General features: G+C 43.7%; 1 protein-coding gene across 4 annotated transcripts in view; it reads left to right on the forward strand.

Annotated features, from left to right (window-relative positions):
• DENND5B (DENN domain containing 5B) overlaps positions 1-23441 on the forward strand; it is a 191149-nt gene that overhangs the window by 112004 nt on the left and 55704 nt on the right. For 3 of the 4 annotated variants that reach the window (XM_075940587.2, XM_075940572.2, XM_075940579.2), the window contains 3 exons: positions 6277-6813; positions 9027-9258; positions 14368-14518. In XM_075940587.2, the coding sequence (XP_075796702.2) occupies positions 6277-6813; positions 9027-9258; positions 14368-14518 (920 nt within the window). Of the gene's footprint in view, positions 1-6276; positions 6814-9026; positions 9259-9941; positions 10029-14367; positions 14519-23441 lie in introns of all 4 variants that reach the window. The other variant, XM_089782208.1, reaches the window with a different exon arrangement.

Below are 23441 nucleotides of genomic sequence, written 5' to 3' on the forward strand. Positions count from 1 at the left end.
CATCCTGAACCCCTCATCCCCAGTCTCACCCCAGAGCAATGATTAAATTGAAGCAAGCATGTTTTCATTCCCCCCTTTATCTCCCCCTCTTCCCCCCCCCCCAAAAAATGGAGTTAAGGACCTGAGCAATGTTGAGTAAATCTTCTAGTGAGTTATGTTTAAGTTGGTTGTAATATCGTTGTTTATTATTGTGCTTGTAAATTGTGTTTTTGAGCTCAGGTCTCTGCCTGAATACGTGTCAGAGTACTTTGTATAAAACATTTTAATGAATTTAGTAACTGCGACAGGTGCTGGGATTACAGCTCTGTAGACTGAAGATCACTCTATGTAAGTGGCTCTGCCTCTCCTCCTCCCCCTGTTTTTGAATTGCCTTGGGTCACCAAATCTTTCTGAAATGGAAAAATGGATCCCCATCTGGAAAAGGTTGGGAACCGCTGCTGTAGATAGTCATAGTAAGCGCCATGCCAGGTTCCCCAGGTTTTGAGCAAAGAACCTATTCCTGTGTTGGATGGATATGCTCAATGTGTTCACTGCCTTAGCAAGGCACATGTCTCACATAAATGCCCTCACTGCGCTAAACTAAAAGTGAGAGCACATTGTGACAGAGACCTATTCCTATTCTTAGGCCCTGGTGACTTGCAGACATCTAACTTTTCTAGGTGATTTTTAACTTGTTCTTTTTTTATTTTATCTTCTAAACCTACCCCCTTCCCACTAGCATTCACTACAATTCTAGATTGTCTTTATAGCAAATTGCGATAAGGTCCAAGCTTTCTCAGCCCAGCCACTCTCACTGGATTTGGCATTGGCACAGCTTCTCCCTGGTCCTCTAGAACATATATTCTCAAAGCACTACGCACTTTCCCAAGGACCTTTCTCTATCCTCAAACTCTCTAAGGCTGTCCTGTCTATTGCATTCATGCCAGATCCAAAACCTTTTCCTCCTTGAACAGATACAGCTTTGTAATCACCTAATGTGGAGCACCCAAGGGGACATCTTGAAGAAGAGTAGGTTACTCACCTGTGCAGTAACTTACATTCTTTGAGATGAGTGTCCCAGTGAATGCTCCTATACCCACCCTCCCTCCCCTCTACTTCAGAGTGCTGGTTTCCTCAACTGGCTACAAGCTTCCAAGGTAGAGAAGGAACCGGAGGGGGAGGAGGGCAGGGCATAGTGGGTCATGCATGTGCAATTCCTGAGCAGTAGGAGTGTGCAGCAAGAGGCACGTGCATGTGCGGCCCCAAAGACACTGCTCAGAAGACTCTAGATAAAGGTCTCAGTGGTGGTGCACTGACCTAGTGTGGAGCACCCACGAGGACACTCATCTTCATCATCAATTACTGCACTCCTTGCATGCCTCTTTTCTGACAGTAAGAGGATAGTTTAGTCTCTGTACTTGCTCAGTCCTTGGTCTCTGAGATTGCTAACTACAGGTTGAATCTCTGTGGTCTGGGACTCTCTCGTCTGGCAACATTCATGGTCTGGCAGGACCACGGATTTTGCCAGACCAGAGAACCCAGGGGGAGGCAGGAAGCCAAAAGCCTTGTGTCTCAAGGCTGGCTGCAGAGTAGCAGCCCAGATCAGCAGAGCCCCAGCAGCCTTGGTTTTGTAGAACTGTGCAGCCCCGGAACTGCAGAATTCAAGGAATCCGGAGGCAGTGGAGCCCCAGGAGCCCAGAAGCTTCAGTGACTCAAGCGACCCTGGGGCAGTAGAGCCCTAAAGTACTACACAGCCTTGGGGCAGCAGATCTCTGGCTGCCTCATGGCAGCGGAGCCTTTTTACAGTCCCATCCACTCTGAGGCAGCAGAGCTCCAGTGGCTCTGGAGCTGTCTCCGCAGAACCAGGCCAGCGGAACCCCGGCGGCCTGGGACAATGGAGCCCCCCACCCCAGGAGTGGAGATCTGAATGCCCTGGAGGTGCAGAGCCCAATCAGCCCCCACAGATGTGGGAAAGAAGGGAAACCAGACCAGCCAGCAGCGGAGCTGGGTGGGGAGCAAAGTGGGATCTAATGATGCACCTTGGATTCCATCAGCATAGCAGCAGGAGTTGACCTCCCCTAGTCTAGAAAAATCCCCTGTTCTGGATCAGGGATGTCCAACCCGTAGTGAGTTCTTCATTGGTAATTATGGTAGGGATGGAGTGTCGGAGTAAGAATTGGACTGAGACCACTAAACTCCTTTCAGATAAGCTACTGGACATTGTGACTTTGGGTTAATACCAGCCTGAGCCATATTTGAGATGGTGATCTAGAAGTGAACGGCTGAAGGTTAAAGAGCCTGTCTTCTGAACTATTGATATGCAGAATATGGTTTTGCAGTCAGGCTCGAGGCTCACCCTCACCCCCTCCTTTCTGCATCTGGGAACCTATGCTGATGCTCAAGCCCCATGGAGTCCCCCAGTCCAACCATGAGGTTGGAGCACCAGCACCGGGTTCCCACTGGAACTGGATCTAGCTCGCAGTGAGAGCTAGCAGCTCTGTACACTGCCACTTCCTTTTCTCCCTGTACGCAGTGAGGAAACTGCTCACCTGGAGGCTTTCTCCGCTGCTCCCACTGGGCAGAATCTCAGCCAGTGGGAGAAGTGGGAGGCAGTGACTAGAAGCTACAGGGGGCATGGAGGCAGGTGAACACCCGTAGTATCTCCCTCCATGCCCAATCCCCACTCCCCCATCGCCCTCACAGACCCCTCTTCCACCAAGATCCCGCACCCCAGCCTGCTCCTGCACTCACTGTTGTGGCCAGACTCCCACTCTCAGCCCATTCCAGCACCCTATCTCTCACCCACACCCCCCCCCCCACTCCCTTTTGCATCCCCATTCCTATCCCACTTCCTGGCAGCCCCTTTCTGCACATTGAACCCCTCATTTTTGGCCTAACTTCAGAGCCTGGGGGAGCTCACAAAATTTACTAACCTGGGACACCAGAAGAGTTACTCAGGCCTGTGGGAAGCCCCGAACCTTTTAAACCCCCCCCCCCCCCCCCCGCCATCCTTCCAGGGGCTGGAGTGCCAGGAAAGTGAGGTGTCTCAGTTGGCAGCCACATCAGTGATGGTTGGGATTTTTTTGTCTTTGTTTGGTTTTGGGGTTTTTTTCCTTTCACTTTTGTATGGCCCCCAACTGACTTTTCTGGCATTTGTGGTCCCCAACTCCAAAAAGGCTCCCCACCCCTGCCATAAATAAAAACAATGTTGGAAACTTTTGTTTTGGACATGAATTAATATTTTATTTTACTTAAAGTTTGGGAAACCAACATGATCAAGTTAAAGTGCTACATCTGTTTAATTATTGATTTTAATTAATATTTCCTTTCTTGCTAGTTCTATATGCCCCCTTATGTTACAGCCATGTACAGCCAGTCCCTGAGTTGCGAACGGTCGACTCATGACCATTTGCAGTTAAGACCAAAAATGTCGTAAATGGTGGACCCCGAGTTACGAATGCGATCCTCACTTACGAAGAGTGCGGTCGCATGTAACTCAATGGGGTCCGACTTACAAACAAACCGAGTTACGACTAATTGCTTGGTCTGTAACCAGTTCGTAAATCGGAGACAGGCTGTACTGAGGTGTTTATGCTCCAGTAGCCTAATAAGGATAATTTAGTATTTAAGGTATTTAGAGATAAGCAAAGGCATTTTGTCATCATGGATGGTTGGCTGATGGTGCATGGAAAGGTTCGTGTTAAGCAGGGTGGGCCGTGGGCCAAAAGGTTTGAGAACCACTGTTTTATAATAAAGGTCCTTTTGGAGTATTAGGAGGAAGTGGCTTTGATACTTACGACAGTAGGATTCTTGTCAATAAGTATTCTCTTAAATGAAGTTTCATAGCCATTTGAAACTTGCTATGTTTTAAACATGAAGCTGTTATTCAGCCACACTTTTCAATGTGATTATATTAATGCAGCAAAATTATTGTACTCGTTAGTTGTCCTGATACATTAAGAAAATTAATGTAGTGGCCTATTACTAATAATGATGATGTGCCAAGTTACTTGCCTTTGACTATAGGGAAAGTAATAATTGTGAGGAAAAACTAACTGTTAATTAGTTGGAAACGCCAGCAGTTACAAAAGATATATACTGCAACAAATAGACACTCTGAACATAACAGTTGTAGAGCTGTTTCTTTCCATTTTTCCTAAATATGCACTATATATTTGGGGGAAGTACTATATCAAAAGGGTATTTACTTTATTATGTTCTCCCACTTTATATATAGGGACAATGATTAATCATGTTTGAAAAATTGTTATAGCCCATGGCTGGTACAGAATGTCATAACAGATATGGGAGGGACCTTGAATTTAATAGAGAAGGTTTCGAATCTGGACTTCATGCAGATTTCTTTAAAAAGCAAGCAGAAAATCCTGTAACACATGGGTGATGAAATACTGTTCACTTCAGCATTCCTTTATTGTTCCGTCCAAATGCCAGTTTTCAAGCTCATGGTCTAAATATAAACCATTGGTATATTAGAGATAAAATTCTACTCACCATGCCTTCTTATGGTTACTAATCTCCCTGCATTCATTTTAATCGTCAGATGTTTTTTGAAGAGCAAAGTGAGCAGGACACCCTAAGGGCTTTCTGAATCCAACTCTCATTTTAAAATTAAACAGCCTTTGAAATGTAATATTGATAGTCGCTCTTTCAGCTAAGAGCATAGAAAAATTATATTACTGTAGGAACTATTTTTTCATAAATATATGTTAAGAAAAACAGATTGCTGTACAGAGTAATTTTATTTGCATATGTTCTAGCTTTATTATAGTGCATTATTATCATGGTTTTCTATTTTAACCAGCAAATTTTAAAATCACAGAAAGGATTCATGTGAATTGTAATTAATGTCAGAAATGTCCTTGAATTTAAATAATTTTTAGAAATAACTCTAGGGGTTTGGGTTTGTGTTAATCATTGTTGCTTCTTAGTTGTGGAATTGAATGTTGCCCTGCTGAAAATTAATTCTTCAGATAACGGGGAGAAAAGTTAATTTCTTTAACCTGGTCTGGAGATTATTTTATCCTAGTATAATTTGTTAGAAATGGAGTGGATATTTGGGATGCATAGAGAAACAGAAGGAGTCATGGTAACTAATTAAACATCAGTTCAAAGGCTAACAAGGACGTATTTCTGTTACCTTGTGAATATTGTAGGTCTGTTCTGTAGATTTTTGTCAAGCTGGAACGTTTTAGAACATAGTACACTTGAGAAACTGATTTGTTTTGGCACTTGCTTTATTCAGCACAGTACATTCACGGGCATCTTTATGCAAGTTGCAATTCAGGAGAGAAAAATCAGTTACTGTTTTCATTGTGACGACATTCCTTTGGGCACACTTTACTATTACTAATTTATATATAGCGTTTTCTCCCTATGAAGCTTCTGAAATGAAGTGTCTACTCTAGTTTAAAAAACCATGGTCTAAGATTATCCCTCTTTTGTGTAAGCTGTGTGAGTGGGAAATAAAAATCTCCATGAGGGAAATTTTCCTGCATGACACAGTAGGGGCCAAATTTGGTCCCTCAGTGGAATGCTGCCACTAAAATGTGGGAGATCCCATAGGGTCCCCCTGAAGGCCCCCTACTCCCCTATTGTGGCTCTGATCCCATCAGAATTTTCTTCCCAGCCCTGACTTCTTGGTAACGTGGCTCCAGAGGCTCCCCTCCTGGAGCTACATTGACTCTTATGACTGTTGATGCGATTTCCCCCTCATTCACGACTCTATAGGGATCACTGGGGAGTTTCTTAGACGGGGATACCTTTGCACCACAGACTCCCCAAGCCCTTTTCTACAAGGAAGACCATGCAATCCCATTCCACATTGATATAAGGAGGTACACTGTACCTCTTGGTTTATTAAATCAAAAAGTTTTTAAAGCATTACTATCAGTTAATCCCTAGATTTATTTCAGTAAAATCATATGCTAATGAATGCCTAGATAACTTAACTCTGTGGCTGGCTGTTCTTACCTAACACTAAAAAGAAATAAATATAGTAAGAAAGGATGTCATCAGCTGTGAGAATGGTTTATGTATGTGAGAGAGAGAGAGAGAGAGATTTTCATGACAATTCAGTCTTGAAATGTAATATGCTTGACTATATATTTACACACGGGTTCTTGCGCTGTATTTTTTTTTTCTTGTTGGTTGGTTCATTTAAATATCCAGTTGGAAAATACAAACTATAATCTGGGGTTACTTCCTAGAAGTTGAGAAAAAAATTGGAGCCAATTTCCCATTTTCAGAATGTCTTCCCCCCCCCCCCTTTTCTTTCAGGCTAACTTGTGCTTTGTGGATATTGATAATCATTTCATCGAGCTTCCAGAAGAACTCCCCCAGTTCCCGAACAAACTGGAGTTTATTCAGGAAATCTCCGAGGTTCTCCTTCAGTTTGGAATCCCTCCGGAGGGTAACCTACACTGTAGCGAGAGTGCCACCAAACTCAAGAATCTTGTCCTTAATGACTTGGTTAATGACAAGAAGAATGGAAATATACCCAGCAACACAATCCACATGTATGAATTGCTGAAAGGCAATGAAACGATCGCCCGGCTGCATGCTCTAGCAAAGAGGACAGGAGTGACGGTAGACAAAATGACCATCACAGCTCCTATGGCAGAGAAAGAAAGGAATGTAAAACTACAGTGTGAAGAAGAGGAGCTAAGGGATTATAAACTAAATGTGCAGCTTCGTGAAGTCTTTGCCAACCGTTTCACTCAGATGTTTGCAGATTATGAGGCCTTCGTCATTCAAGCCGCACAGGATATGGAGTCATGGCTGACAAACAGGGAACAGATGCAAAACTTCGACAAAGTAAAAACAACCAGAAGCGTTATGTTTTAGTTGACTGCTATTGGGTGAAATGGCTAAATTTTATTCATTTCTTCATTATTCTCCCATTCCCCTGGGTATTTTGATGTATAGGGCCAGAACCTCAGTAGGTGTAGATCAGAATAATTTCATTGAAGTTTGTGCAGCTATCCACTGAGTCTGGCCTGCAGATGCAAATATAAGGCCAGGTCTACACTAGGGAGCAATGTCTAACTAAGGTATGTAGCTCCAGTTATGTGAATAGGTAGCGGGCATCAGTGTACCTTGTGTCAAGTTACTGCAGTGTATTCCACTGGGGGATGGGCAGGTCGATGGGAAAAACTCTCCAGTCGACTCGCCTTACTCTTCTCTCTGGTGGAGTACTGGAGTGGATGGGCACATGATCAGCAGTTGTCGATTCAGTGGGCCTTTATTAGACCCATTAATTTGACCCTGGGAAATCTATCCTCACAGTACTGATTGCCTGGTAAGTGTAGAAAAAGCCTAATTTTAGTCAATGGTTAAGCAGATGATGGAGCATTATCTGTGACTTCATTCAAAAGTGTAGTGATATATAAAGCTCTGCATGGATACAAAATTTGTATCTGTATCTGCAAAAATGAGCCACAGATATCTGCAGTTTTTTGGGGTTCTAGTGATATAAAAGCACTCTTACTTTGTGGGTATGTCTACACTTGCAGCCATTCGGAATTGCAAATCAAGCCCAGGATTTAAATATCCCGCGCTTGATTTGCATGTTCCCGTCCGGGCGCCATTTTTGAAATTTACAAGCCCGGACTAACTGCCCACGTCTACACACGGCAGGGAAACAGGCGTTCAAACTAAAGCCCTATTTCAAACTACCTGTTAAACCTCATTGCAGTAGTTAGTCCGGGCTTGTAAATTTCAAAAATGGCGCCCGGCTGGGAACATGCAAATCAAGCGTGGGATATTTAAATCCCAGGCTTGATTTGCAATTCCGAATGCCTACATTTGCAGCCCTAGTTCAAATTAGGCTGGAAGTATAGACATACCCAGAGGGAAAGGTGCATTCATAGGACTTGAAAAATAAATCCATTCATAGGGACTTTTTTTAAGTAATACTTCTATTTTCCATCTATATTTCCTTTTTTCTTACAAGGCTTTGCAGTGAAACCTACATTTTTTTTTCCTCTAAAATATCAAACTATGGACAGAGATGCGATGTTCAAAACCTAGCATTGTTCATTTAGCATTGTGAAAAGTAGGGTATGATATGATTTGTCAGGGAGTGGATAAAGATAATCTGAAATACTAGCAAAAGAAACAGAATGGGCACACAACTTTATTTCAGTGTGGCTTTTTAAAATAAACAATAATGCTTCTATAGCATCAGCTTTGGGGTTTTTTAATATCTAGATTCTATGCTGTGTGTGACAATAGGAAGATTAACTTCAAAGAAAAAACTAAGATTATTTTATGTCAGGTTTCACTCACACTCACACACAAATGCTGGCTTTACTACATTCTTTAGCTTATGAGCATCTGTCATGACGGTAGTAGTGTTCCGCTCCCCCCGCTCACAAAAAAGTGCTTGTTTTACTGGGCTAATTTCTCTAGCATTTCTATAAATGCTATCCATTTCTGTGGTTTGTGAGTTTGAGATTTTCATACCCAAGTAAAGGTTTTAGCTACACGCCTCAGTTTTAACAGAAGCTGCATAGATCACTTCTCTCATTTTAAAAATCTCAGTCTAGATGTCTTTCCTTACAAACTGAGATTGCGTAACTGCCTTCAGGAGCATTATCTAACCTTTACCCATGTATTAATCAGTTGTTTCCTTGCTTCTAGTAGGTTCAGGTAGTAGGCAGATGCCAATTAGCCTTGTAAACACAATTGTTTGCTGACAAGGAGAGAAAGGCTATGTGAGGTTCCTAAACCGTGTGCACTTGACAGTAGTCCGTAGGGAGAGGAGATGTTATGTGATGCTGACTCTTCCTGTTTCCAGCTGCTAAATTGCATTGGAAGATGCTAAGCAATACACTAAATACTTTTCTACACCATAAATTGGTGTAGCTATGAGAGAGATATCAGAGGTCACCCTGTGAGTACGTTTTGGGAGCCCTTGGATACATGAACTAGTAGGTCTTTTTTGTCTGCACTACAGCACAGGAGGGGTTTGTTTAATCAAAGTCCAAAGTAAGGATACAGCACTAATTAACTATCTCTTATTGCAGGCTTCTTTTCTGTCGGACCAGCCTGAGCCTTACCTGCCATTCCTCTCACACTTCATTGAAACCCAGATGTTTGCAACCTTCATAGATAATAAGATTATGTCCCAATGGGAAGAGAAGGACCCTTTTCTGCGCGTGTTTGACTCCAGAATTGAGAAAATTAGACTGTATAACGTAAGGGTTCCTGCACTGCGGACATCTATATACCAGAAATGCAGCACTTTAAAAGAAGCAGGTATGTCCAGAGTTGTCGATGCTCAACTTCAAAAATAAAATTCAAGGGTACAGTGGAGACGATGACCTTAAATAAATGTAATTCTTAGCTGTTTGAGAGGGAGATGAGCAGTTTGTTGTAGTGAAAGTACTTAAGCTTTAATATGAAAGGTGTAGCGAGAAAGGCCATGCTGGCCATGTCCCCTCCCTTACTCTATGAAATTATATTTTTGAATTTTAGAATGAGTTTCATATTTTTGTGGACCCTGTATCTTTTCTCAACTTCTCACAGCTATTGGTGTTGCTCGGATAAGCTGCTGGGTGGCTGACTTCAGGAACAGCACTAAGAAGAAAAGCTGAGTTCCTGGGCCTAGCTCCCGTGGCAGTGCTCCTTTTCCAGCTACTCTCATAAGGAGCCAGCTTTGGATAGACGGGATCACAGATTCTGTTTTGTTAGGGAGATGTTAATAGAAATGGCTATGAATAGAGCCTTTGGTTGTGTTTTACTCTACAATGTGCAGTGACCTGGAGGCTCTTTAAAAAAATTGTGTTCACAGAATACATTTTTTTGTCGAAAGTCCCGCACAAGAAATTAGCTGTGGAGTACCTGTTTTCTGGAATTCTTGCTAAAAAGTCAACATACTCCTACCTTACAGAGGAGCAGTAAGCATGTCTTATTTCATTGAAAACTGTTCTAATTTGCAGGTCGACTATCTATTCAACGTCTTACTTCTGTTGATATTGTGGCACCGGAACCTCATGTTCTGTATCGTGAAAGGCAGCAAGTTGATAGTAACAGCAAGTCTCCTTCATGTTTATCAGTCACATGAATTGTGAACCCAGCACCAGTCACTTGTTTCTCTAACCAGCTATTTCTGGAACCCTCAGCGCAGGCATTTAATTTTCCAGTCTTGTGCCTTTCGGTATTTTGTGGTATCCACAGTAGAAGGCACTAAGGTCTGGTCTGCACTGTGTGGAAAGGTCGAAGTAAGATGCATAACTCCAGCTATATAAATTACGTAGTTGGAGTCGACGTAACTTAAATCCCCATCCACACAGCTGGAGGTTGACGGGAGCAAACACTCCCGACAGCTTCCCTTATTCCTCTTGAGGAGTAGGAGTACTGGTGCTGACGGGCGCCCTTTGAGTTCGATCTAGCACAGGGATTCCCAACCTATGGGTCGCCATTACATTTCAAAAGGGTCGCCAGGTGTCTCTTAAGGAGCCATTCACACATTTTTTTGAATTGCCCTGGGTCACCAAGTCTTCCTGAATTGTCAAAATGGGTCCCCATCTGGAAAAGGTTGGGAACCGTTGATCTAGCAGATCTATATTACACCTGCTAAATCAAACCCTGGGAGATCGACGATGGCAGCGTCAATCTTTCATGTAGTGTAGACATGACCTAAGACTAAATGGAAATTATTTATGTATTTATTTATTTATGTATTATATATATAAAAATCCCATAGTTTCTAATACAGAGGTTCTCAAACTTTATTTCCTGGGCCCCTGGGAAAGCAGTTCAGGTTTTGCCATCCTTACTTCTGTGCAACTGAGAGCAGTGTCTCTTCCTTCAGAGCTGGGTAGCCAAAGAGAGGGGTACTGTACCGGTTGCTCCCCTGGCCCTCCCTGGCAATATTTATTTGTTTGTTTGTTTGTTTGTTTTTTTGTGATTTCATGACCTTCCTAAAATTGCCTTGCAACACATTTTTCGGTCAGGATCTCTACTTTGAGAAATGCTGTTCTAATACAAAATGCCAAAAGATCAGCACCTTTTCCATCTAATCTCTTCAGTAGAATAAGAGTTGTGGGATGTCCTCTTCACAAAATGGTCTAGGTCACAGCTGTAATTTTCTCCATTTTGCATATTTATTCATCTTTAGACTTGTTAAGGCTTAAAAAAAGCCATTTACTTTAGTGTGGAGCTGAATAATCAAATTAATGTTTGGCAAACACAAATTTCTCCACTAAAGTTCACTGCTTGTTGTATCAGTTTAACGGGTGTGGAGTTTTTGGTCCCATTTTGCTGGAGACTTGGGATGAAATCCTGACCCCATTGAAGCCAATGACGAAACATCGTTGCACTTCAATAGGGCCTGCATGTCACCCAATGTTTTCTGGTGAGTCTTTGTCTCCCTGTCATAGCCTTAAGGGCTTGTATATTTTTTCCCTTCTTTACATGCTGCACTCTTTGAGCCATCCCTTTAATCAGGGGGCAGGGAACATTTTTTTGGGGTTGGGGGCCACTGTCCCACAGAAAAATCGGTCAAGGACTGTACACAAGCGAGAAGCCAAAAAAAAAAAAAACCTTCACCGACGTGGCCCTGATTGCAGAGGAGAAACAAACTCCCCACATTCCCCTTGCACACCAGAGCCTAATGGGGCCCAGGCTAAGTAGATTTTGTGTGCTCCACACCCACAGTAGGTGCAGGCTCCCCAGTGCTGGGGGTGTGGGAGCCCGGAGCCTTGGCGACTGGATCTGGGCAAGCCCCCGGCCACATCTGGCCCTTGGACCTGAAGTTTCCCACTCCTGCTTTTAATCTTGGTGGATTGAATAGGACTTTCTATTATCAGTGACAGTTTTTATTTAGATCCAGGAGAATGACTTAGTAATCAGAGGACACTTCCAAGACCAGATTATGGCCTCCCAGATCCTGCCTGCCCAAGGAAATAGACTGAGAATACAACCTGGGCCTCTGTATAATAACACAGAGCACTACTAGCCTTTAGATAACTGAGCTAGTCTTAGACTAAAAGGTTTTAGTGATAAAGATGGTTAACTGACTCAAGTTAAGGGGCCATTCCTTTTCTCAACAACAAAGAAGTGACTTTTCCCTCCGCAATACATTTTTCTTTTACCAGTAGTTTGCACTAAATGCCTGCTTGTTTCATTTTTGTCAGCAGCAGTTTTCCTAGATTTAAAGAATTGCTGTAACAGCCCTGTCCACGTACTAATAACTAAAATGAAATAACGGCGCAAATATTTCCTTGTTTTTCATAAATAATGCATTTGAGAGATGTTCTTTTGATTAGGGATGTAACAGTACAGTTGATTAACAGATTAACCGATAAGCAAAAGTGTATAGGTTAATGCTATAGACTACACACATTCCTCTCTTCCCCTCTCCCTGTAATTTTTTTTAGAAGGCTGGCCAGCAGCCTGGCTCAGTCCTGGTTTGCAACGGGTTCAGGACCTACCCATGCTGTGGCTCTGCATTTAAAGTATATTAGGAGCTAGGAGGGCCCCGACTCAATCCTGGCTCACACTGGGTCTGGGAGCTCAGACCCGCCCTAAGCAGGACTGCTACCACCTTCTTGAAGCAGCAGCACGGTGACATGAGGGGAGCTGGTTTTTAAACTGGCTCCCCTTGCGGACCAGTTCCCACCTGGCACCCTGTGCTGTTGCCTCTGATGCACGGGCTGCTGGCCCCACCCTCAGGGACTATAGAATAGTCGACTGACTGATAAAATTTCATGAGGTTACTCGACTATTCAATTAACGGATATTTAACATCCCTACTTTGGATCACACTGTGCTTCTGCCTTGCCCTCCCACAAAATGAAATGTCATCATTAGCTGTCAGTCTGTACAGGCAGTCCCCGGGTTACATGGATCCGACTTACATCGGATCCCTACTTACAAACGGGGTGAGGCAACCCCGCACTAGCTGCTTCCCACCAGCAGACCAGGGAGACGCGAAGCTAGCGCCTCGCCCCCCCCCCCTCCCCCCCCCGAGACCAGGGAGACGCGGAGCGGCTTTTCTCAGCAGACACCTCAGCTTGAGAATAAAGGACTGAGGGAAGTGAGGTGTGGGAGAATAAAACTGAGCTCTGGAGAAATGTCTGGCTACAGTTTCCCCTACAATATGTACCAGTTCCGACTTACATACAAATTCAACTTAAGAACAAACCTATAGTCCCTATCTTGTACGTAACCCGGGGACTGCCTGTATTAACAAACCACATTCCTTGCTTTGTAGAATGGCCAATAGGTTGAATGACCTGCTCTGCATTTCCGTTTTAGAACTCTGGCCACCGGGTACTCTGGGTGTTGGTTTCCCCAGCTGGCATGACTGAGAAGTACTGCAGCAGGAGGGTTCTCATTGTGTTCCTGTCATCACTCCACTACAGCAACACTTTACATTTACATAGTTGATCACAGGATGAAGCAATAAGCCTGGGTTTATTGGTGAATCCTGTCAACTGCATACATTCTCCTCCTCCCCACCCTTGTTGCCTCTGTTTGAGGCAGCCAAGGGTAGGGGAGGCAGTAGCTGGTGTCTTTGAGGAGCTGCCTTTTAAGCCGGCTCCCTATGAGCACCAGATCCTGTGGGAGCTGCCTGCTTTTCCCACCCTTCCCCACACACATACACCTCCACACTGTTGCCTCTGATAGAGAGGTGGAAGCATGGATGGTGACAGGGGAAGGCAGGAGCCAGTACACGTGGGAAGTCAGCTTTCAAGACAGCTTCCCACGCATATTGACTCTCATAGCTGCCTGCCCTGCCTCCCCCCTCTTCTTGCTGCCTACCACAGAGGCAGCAGGGGTGGGAGGAGATGGGGACATGAGCCAGTCAGTGCTCAAGGGAACCCAGCTTAAGGGGAGCCAGCTTAAAAGCCAGCTCCCCATAAGCACTGGCTCCACCTGCCCCCCTCCTCGCTCTCCTCCCCATCCGGGGAATGTGAGGGGGATGCCAACACAGCCTCTGTCCACAGGGAGCTTGGGGCCCCCCCATAGACAGACTGCTACCATCCTAAGGGACTATGAAATCATGTAACTGCTAAAATTTGATGCGGTCCCACAATTTATTCAATTACACAGTATTTTAACATCCCTACTTCCCATTGTGCAGCCCTACAGAGTCAGGTGAGAGAGATGGTCTTCGGTGTGTGTAAAAGGCAGAAAGGAAAATGCCTCTATTTCAGTGGTGGAGAGGGCACTCCTCAAGCTGCATGCAAGTCCCTCTTTACATGCTTTAGAAAGTTTATTGCTTGCTGTGACTAAAATGCTCAATTAACTCATTGTAGAACTTACACAAAATCAGAGCATGGTTAAATTCCTGGCTGTGGCATATGCTATAGATTAGAGCACTAAAATAGTTACTCATGCCTGCATGTCTTTTTGCAGCCCAATCCATTGAACAGCGGCTAATGAAGATTGATCACACTGCCCTTCACCCACACTTACTTGATATGAAAATTGGTCAAGGCAAATATGAACAAGGGTTCTTCCCAAAGTTGCAATCAGATGTGCTGGCAACAGGACCTACCAATAACAAGTAAGCCCCCTTGTTACTTCCTGGACTTCTGAAGATGATTTACTAATGAAGGTGTGTGTTTTGGGGTGTTTTTAATTGACCCACTGTATAGAGAGAAGCCAGGAATTATAGGTATTTCTAATTCAGTAAAATGGAGGCAGCTTTCACCATTTGTATCTTACCTGAAGTGGCAACTTTTGAGTTCACAGTTGACTTTATGGTGTCTCTCTAAGCTCTGTCTAATGCTAGTTTGAGATAGTTAATCAGTGGTCACTTTTTATTTGTTTCAGTCATATAATATATTTAAGCAAAATGTAGGACAATGTAGCACTTTAAAGACTAACAAGATGGTTTATTAGATGATGAGCTTTCGTGGGCCAGACCCACTTCCTCAGATCTGAGGAAGTGGGTCTGGCCCACGAAAGCTCATCATCTAATAAACCATCTTGTTAGTCTTTAAAGTGCTACATTGTCCTGCATTTTGCTTCAGCTACCCCAGACTAACACGGCTACATTTCTATCATCATATATTTACTGTGTCCGTCTCTCACTTGGTATTATGTTTGGTTTTGTCCCTAATTTCATAGAAAAGTAAAATGCCACTTCCACCATCAATCAGAACTAAGAATTTCAAGTCCTGGTATCTTATGCATTTTTAAGGAAAACAGGAAGTCATGAGATGAAATCAGTGTTCAGCCAAATGAAAGACATTAAGGAATTTACAGGAGAAATCCTAATAATGGTTTTGGTCCATTGGTAGATAGAAATGATAGAATTGTTAGTAATAATTCAGAACATGTAGAAATGTTCAATAAATGTTTGTTTTGTATTTGGGGTGTTGCCTGTAGCCAGCCGGACATGATCCCCAGCCCCCATCGGAGTCTAGCTGGCTGGACGCACTCCCCTGCTTTCCCCCCTGCCCTTGATTGTGGCTCTCTTAGCAACAATTGGTTAGGTGTCAAGTGATACAATTTGTTAGGCTTTTTGGTATGTCATCTTGTTGTGTTAACCCATGCCATTTATGTCAGGTTTTTTGTTACATCAAGGCCAGACTTCGCCTAGAAACAATATTGCTTAATGTGTGCTTATGAATGTGTATATAATCTTTCTATGGAATGCATGTGGAAGTGTGAATGAGAAATACCCAATCGTAAGGCAGTCTAGGATCTGTAACCGTAAGGCAAGTAATGATTCTGCAAAGTAGATCAATTTAACTGATGAGCAGCTGGGGAAAAAAATCTCTTCTCAAAAGGGATGTAACGGCATGTGAAACCTGGGATGGAATCAGAGGCAGTAGCCCTCCCAGGGATCCGAAGGGACATCAGGGACTGTTATGGCCTTGTGGTCAATCTCGGGGAAGCTGACGCCTGACCAACTGCAGCTGCCTGTGAAATCAGAAATCTACACTACATCTGTAGCCTGCCTTTTTGTGTGTGTGTGTGTGTGTGTGTGTGTGTGTGTGTGTGTGTGTGTGTGTGTGCTGCTTGAGGTCACCCTTTGTCTGGGTTATTCCTTGGCTGAGTCCAAGGACAGCTAACATTGCCTGATATAAGATTGCTTGTGAATTTCCAGTTACCACCTTTAGGGTTGACCTTAGCTCCAGGATCAGGCCCAGTATTAAGTTTATTCTCTGGTTGGGAACCCTGATGTGCGCAGATGCAACACTCACTCTGTAGGAACTCGTATTAATACATTTTAGCACAGTCAAAAACACCCCAATTTCATAAGATAAATAGGGATTGTACATTCTATTTTCGTGCCATATACTCACCACTGAACAACCTGATGTGCTAGCCATCATTTTCCTCATCACCTGCACCTTTCCAGTTATCACCAGAGGCCATCATTCTGGCTCCTCCCAAGGTCTACATCATCTTCTCCTACTATCCTCCGGTTGGGATGCCACTTTTATCATCTGTTATGCTGACTGTAGGTTTGTATATTCATAGGGAATGTTTCCTTTTCTCCTTATTTGTATTTCCTCACCTTACTGGTTGTCTGTCACATTTATTATTTCTTTTCTGCCCAGTTATTTGGTCTTGTCTCAACCAGTTATTTCAGGTTTTTCTAAGTAATAATGTATCTGCTAAATTTGAGGTTATTCTTGGAAGCCCCTCTACCGGGGTGGGCAAAAGGGCCAATTTGGGCTGCACTGGGCTGCCCAAGTGAGTTGGTCTGACCCGTGGAGGCCCTGCTGCTCCTCCCACCCCCAGGCCAATCAAGGTCTTTCCCTACCCCGTAAGAAGTGTGCAGTGCTTAGAAGCACTGTGTGGGGGGAGACTTCGTGTGCATCCCTGCCCCCGGCTAATCAGGCCTTGAGGGCAGAGGGAGCACGTGAAGTCTCCTCCTGCCCTCCAGTCTGGGGGCAGGGTGGGAGGAGACTTGGCATGCTCCCCAGGCCAATCTCCCCCGCCCTCAAGCTCTGTCATGTGAAGTCTTCTGCCTGCCTGCAAAGGGCTCAGCACTTAAAGTCAACCATGAGCTGCTGCTCAGCTGGCACTTGACTCTAAGCAGGGTGCTCCCTTGCAGGGTGGAGGCAGGAAGCAAGAGACTTCACGTGCTCCCCCTCCCCAGGTGGTTCTCTCTGGGAGAGGCAAAGACATTGCATGCTCCCCCACCCCCAGACCAATCAAGATGTGTGGATGGAGAAGCATGGAAGTGTCCTGGCCCACCCCTTCTGCCTGAAGTACCGCCCCTGCTGGGGCAGCCCAGGCCTACTACAAAAATTTCTGACGTGGCCCCCGGTTTAAAAAAAAATATTGCCCAGCCCTGCTCTAGACCACGAAAATTCACTTTATATTACAGTGGTCACCAACCAGTAGCTTGGGATCTACTGGGTAGATCTTGGAAACTGGCAAGGGATCCTGACAGGTTTGGCCGGGAGGCTGTCAAGTGCCAGCACTTCATCTACCCCTCTCAGCACTGCTGTGCTGCTCCTGACCTCTGCCTTGAAGGTGCCACACCAGCCCCAGGAGCCTCCTGCTTGCTGTACAGAGCACAGAAAGAAGAGGAAGGGGGGTGCTAATATCAGGATCCCCGTCCCTCCACCCTGTACCCCATCTCTAGAGCAAAGGGGGGCAGGAATGAAGAGCATTTGCTGGCTGCTTTTGGGAGTGGTGCAGGGCCAGGATAGGGGTGAGCCTGCCTTAGTTCCCTGTACCACCACTACCCAAAATCCATCTGTGATAAGAGGTGCCCACCTGGAGACTGCATTCCAAACCCAGCCGCAGTCCTTAACCCCTCCTGCATTCCAAACCCCTGCCCTAGCCCTGAGTTCCCCTGCACCCAAACTCCCTCCCAGAGCGTGCACCCTAAACCCCCTCTTGTTCCTCAACTCCCTGCTCCAGGAATAGCTCAGAACCTCTTCCACACTCCAAGTCCGTTAGCCCAAGATCAGTATCCACATCTCCTTCCTCCGCACCCCAACCCAATAAAAGTGAGTGAGGGTCAGGGAGGGAGGATGGAGTGAGCATGGGCAGGAAGGAGGTGGCGCAAGGTTTGGGTTTGAGGTGGATCCTGGATTGCACTTAAATTCAAAAAGTGATCTTGTGCTTAAAAAGGTTGGAGACCACTATCTTACCACCATCTATCTATCTGGATGAAAGGTCCTGAACATATGTGAGCTAACTCTGTTGTCTGGATGAAAAGTCCTGGACCAAAAATGCTAACTTTGCCTTCGCTTAGAATATAGGATGTGGCCTGTCTCTAGTTTTACAGCAAACTGTCAGTATAAACCTACCGTAACTTATTATAATAAGCAGGGCTCGCCAAGCCCTTGTTAGTCTTTAAAGTGCTACATAGTCCTAGATTTTGTTACATCGTCCATGGTCACCCAAGTGAGCATGCTCCGGTCGGCTCGGGAAAGGAAGGAGCAGCACGCTGCCTGAGCCTCCCTCCCCCATGTTCCGGCTGGCCGGGAGAAGGCTGGGTCTGATTTCCTTCCCCATGAACGAGGCTAACCTCGCTGCGGGGGCGCAGATCAGCCCCAGCCTTCCCCCCTATCTGGAGCATGGGGAAGAAGGCTCAGGTAGCCCGCCACTCCTGCCTTCCCTCTGGCTGAGAAAAGCACACTTACTTGGGGGATCTTGAGGGAGTGCCTTCTCACCCTCCCTGCATATGGCCAGTAGACCTTAGATGTTGATTTCCCCCCCCCCCCCCCCCCCCCCCCCCCCCCGCCCCCCAGTAAGTCTTGGTATGCTTAGGGGGAAGCTTAGGGTGACAAGAATAAAGCTAATGTGGTGTCAGTATTTTTTTTTTTTTAAAGGGTAAGTAGTATGACTTGAGCAATTAAAAGACCTGTTGGCCTGACTTTAGATCCTGGACAAAACAACAATTGCTGGAAGTTGAAGCTAGACGAATTCAGACAAGAAATAAAGGTGCACATTTTTAACAACAAGGGTAATAAACTTCAGGAACAATTTAAGAAGGGTTGTAATGGACAGTCAATTCCTGGAAACTTCTTAAATCAACACCGAATGTTTTTCTAAAAGATTGGCTCTAGTTCAACCACAGATATTAGACCCAAAGCTGGAATTAATTCAAGTCATTCCAATGGCCTGTGTTACATAGGAAATCAGTGTGGACAATCACATGGTCCCCTCTGCACCTTTCCCTGCACCCCATCATATGCGCACACACTCTGGCAACCCGACAGCGTAGCGTGAAAGGCCTACATATCTTAACTTCTTCCCGGCTCTCAGCTAGTCCTTCATTTCCCCTCCCACTTACACTGGCGTAGACCTTCATAATGTGATGCTTCATTTTTTTTTTTTTCTTGCATCCTTTAAGCAGTGAACTATTTTGGCATTTGAAGTATTGTGATTGGCATCTGAGTATGCACCCACTGAAATGAAGGGGAAGTTCACAGCTATTGTTTCATGTTCTCTGCAAACTCAAACATCTATATCAGTTACTTCACACACTGGGCATCTCCTGTGGTTTGGGAAATACGGCTTTAAGCGATCTGTAAATCAGCAGTAAGAGGACTACGGTTCCCAGTCTGCATAAATCTGATGTATTCTCTTGCAGAATATTAATGGATCTACTGATAAATGCCATAGTAAATCTAATTTTCTGTAAGCCTTTCTGAGATGCTTCCTGAAGATTTGCAGTTGCCTCAAAGGTTTTTTTCACTGCATGGCTGTTAAATTAGTGATTAAAGATTAAGACCATTTTTGGCCTTAAGATGCAGAATATTTCAAAAGCTCTTAAGTTGAAATCCTATTCAGTAACTATGAAGCCATGTCAAACAAGGTGTCAAAATTGTCATATCTCCTCTTGTTGCATGTTTGTGGAAAAAACAAGTAAATGAAACTTCTTAGAGGCAAAGGGACTCATCTTTCTGTTTCTCACATGTCACGTGAGCAGTACAATGTATGGGTAAGATGTTGTACCTCTGGATAATTGACCTTACTTGAAAAGCTTTTTGTGTGTTCTGCAAGTAACCAAACATAATTTTTCTGACATGAAATCCATGGATGTTTAGATTCCCTTGGATTTTGGAAATGTATTTCGCTGAGTTCAGCATATTCCCTAGCTTTAGTACATAGTCCATGGCCTTCAGTGTATGCCTTCTGTTAAGTGATGGTGATTCTTTACCCCCTCCGCCTTCTTCCACTCAACTTCGTGGCTTGATATAGCACAGATATTTTTTCATTTTTATTTTTAAATCGACCTAGTCTGTGTGTCTTACTAAGACTTACTTCTTTTTTTTTTAAATCCACACTTTTGTATGTACAATATATCAAGGATTTTTTTTCCTCCAAATTAAACTCTATGGCCTGGGCAGCAGCGGCTAAGTCTGAAGTGTAACAAAATGCAAGCGACCCCCATCTCTCTTCTTGCAGTCAAATTTCTTATTGCCAGTTGAATATAATTTTACTATAAAACCTGCTCTGTATGGAATAGCAAGCTAAATTATTGCATTGTTGACAGCGATAACTACCACAATGACTGGAGCTCATCTGTTCTCTCCCCGGTTGCCTTGGATCTCTGTTGAGAGCACCAAAGATATCTGTGCCACAGTTTGCTAACTGTGTTGCAATACATTAACACTTGAGCAAATTGTAGTGTAGCCCATGAGCCAAAAGTTTGTCCCCTAGTCTTGTTTTAACCCTAGATATTCCTTTTGTACTGCAATGGCTTTTGAAGATGTTTTTGTTCTCAGAAAATCTCACAGTGCAGTAGTCTGGAGCAAGGCGACTGGACTAGAACTAGATGATGTCTTGAGGGTCCCTTCCAGTCCTCTGATTCTGTAGGTGGATGTACTAATCTGGGCAAGAAATGGTGTTTGGTTTCCATAGGGGAGGGAAGGAAGTGTGGGCTGAGTGCCATCCTAGTGCTAATCATAGCTAGAAACAAATGGTGACTATACCTACAGTTTTCAGCTGTTAGCTAAAATACAATTAGCCATTGCAAAGAGGCCCATGCATTCAACCTGCAGCTTAGTCCTGGTTATACTCGGCAGTACAGTTCTCTCAGATCACCCTTTTCATATCTATTCATCATCTTAGCTGAGAAGGACATAGTGTGAAGCACACCAGTGTGGCTGTCCCTATATGGGAAGGATGATGATATTCTTTACTTTTACTCTTACTTGATTTCAAAAGGAAACTTCCAAGTTTAGTTTAAGAATTCAGTAACAAACTAGTGACTACTGATGCTCCAAGCTCTTCTATATATATCCACTGAGATAAAACAGTGGCCAACTTCATAGAAAATTTGGATGCTCATTGAAATCAACCCATCTGCAAAATAAAAGTTCAAGTTGAGAAACTAGAAATGCAGTATTACATGATGAATTAATTGTATTTAAATGATCTCTTAAAATAGTTAGCTTTATTGAAAGTCCTCTGCTGTTGGAAGATAGAAAATTCACAAGGTCCATTAAGTGGCTTGTCAGAGGTCTGACAGCAAGTAAATATCAATCTGAACTAGAACCTAGGTCTCCTAAATCTTTGTTCTAACCAGTGAATTGGTATTATGTGATCAATTGGTCAGTCATGCTCATATATTCCCTACCTTACCTGTGTGAAATGTAACATTTTCAGTTTTAAGCTCTGGAACATTTTACAACCCTAAAAGGACTTCTAACATTTAGCATCTTCATAGTAATCATATGGTAAAGTAATCCTAATAATAAAAGCTAAAGTCGATAAATGTTTCATGGCTCTTTAATTGTAATTTTAAAAATGGACTAATAATCAGATAATGCTCACAGTGCCAAGTAAAATTAATAAACCCTTTCTAACATTCTCAGTCTCAATTGATTTATGTTGTAATTCTGTAACATGAAACTTGATACATGAGATTAAATATGACTGAAGAGAATGTGTGTCAAGGCTGGAAATGTATGAGCATCAAAATAATTGTATGCTAATTGTTATTCCTTCATTCTACATGTTTGGCCCTGTTTTTCCTCAATTCTTCTGCCATATCTCTAATTCTCTTTTCTCCCCCATCTTACCTTGATTGGTTTCTGGTCTGGTTTTTCTTCCTGGCTTCATTTGAACTCATCTTTTCTCTTCTAGTTTTATTCTACCCGGTCACTCCTCGTACAACCACTTCCTGCTGATTTCATACTCCTATTGCTCTCTCCTGTTTTCTCTCCTGCTTTGTGTGCCCTTTCTGTAACAATCCAAGACAGAGGGGTGATCCAGAAGTTTGATGACAGGCCTGGGAATTGGGATTTTTTTTGTTTGGTTGGGTGTTTTTGGTTTTGCTTTTTTGTTATCAGTATCAGCTTTGTCATCGTCTCACTAACGTGGTGCTTCAATTTCCCCACCTTCCTAAGGAAATAGTCTTCATTTTGGTTTTTCTTAAACTAAGTTGTGTAAGTCTATTCAGGCAGGGACCATGTATTCTGTATATCATTGAGTGCCCAAAGAAAAATTGTTTCCTTGGCTTCCCTTTCCACATGTTAATAGCCACTTTAGGACTGGCTGCTTTTATATGGCCTCTTTTAAGTGACCACCTAAACGGCCACACTGTTGTTCTTCATCTTTGCACCATACCTAAGTAAAAGGCTATGATGAGCCAGCAGGCTGAAATATAAGTCTCATGTAACCCCCACAAATAATAAAAGAACCCATTTTTCTACTTGAATTGTAAATAATAGCATTTATTTAAGAAGTATGTTACTCTTGTCACTGCTCCATCTTCGTAGGTAACAGGAATGCTCTATATCAGTTGTCTGCCGGGGCATTTATGTGCGCCCGCCAAATGATCTGGGCCAGCCCTGCCCCAGGTTTACGGAGCATGCGCGGTGCTGGCCCCAAGCACGCGGCACATGGGTGGCCCCTGCCCACATTGCGCAGCACGTGGGCGGCTCTAAAAGGTTGAAGACCACTGCTCTATATTAATGATGTGCTTAAATGTTTTTCAGTAAGAGCAGTATTTGGCTCACTCTGACTCTATGTAACTGACAGTGAATCAGGGGTGGCAACTGGATGGTTTAGAGGACTCAAAACCCAATATTTGAGCCTTTTACTTTTTTGCTCCCATGGCCAACCCCAATCCAAGGGCATAAGAATGAAATGGCACCCCTTGAACTGTTCTTTGAGAAATGGCTATCTCTGCATTAATAAAATAGCTTGTAAAATATTGTGCATGAAGAACTCAAGTTGACAAGAAAAATGTGCATCCTCAGTGCCCCACGGTGCCATTTATTTATTTATGTCTATTTTCTGTGTGTAATGTTTGTCACCTTAAAGGCATTGAGCCCTGCACTGAGGAGTCTGCAGTCCAAACACCACAGGGGAGAAATGGTTTAGTACTGAGTCCAAGAGAAAAACTGCACCTGTAAAATTGTCATCACCAATTCCTGCAGCACTAGGTGGTTTTATATATCATTCCACCAAATCACTTGCACTTACATAATCTGACAAGTGAAAAATGGAATCGTTGTAAGTTGTCTTATGTAGCTTTTTCTCCATGTTTAAAAGAT

Source organism: Pelodiscus sinensis, chromosome 1, assembly GCF_052426305.1.
Source record: "Pelodiscus sinensis isolate ZL-2025 chromosome 1, ASM5242630v1, whole genome shotgun sequence".
In the NCBI taxonomy this organism is placed as follows: Eukaryota; Metazoa; Chordata; order Testudines; family Trionychidae; genus Pelodiscus; species Pelodiscus sinensis.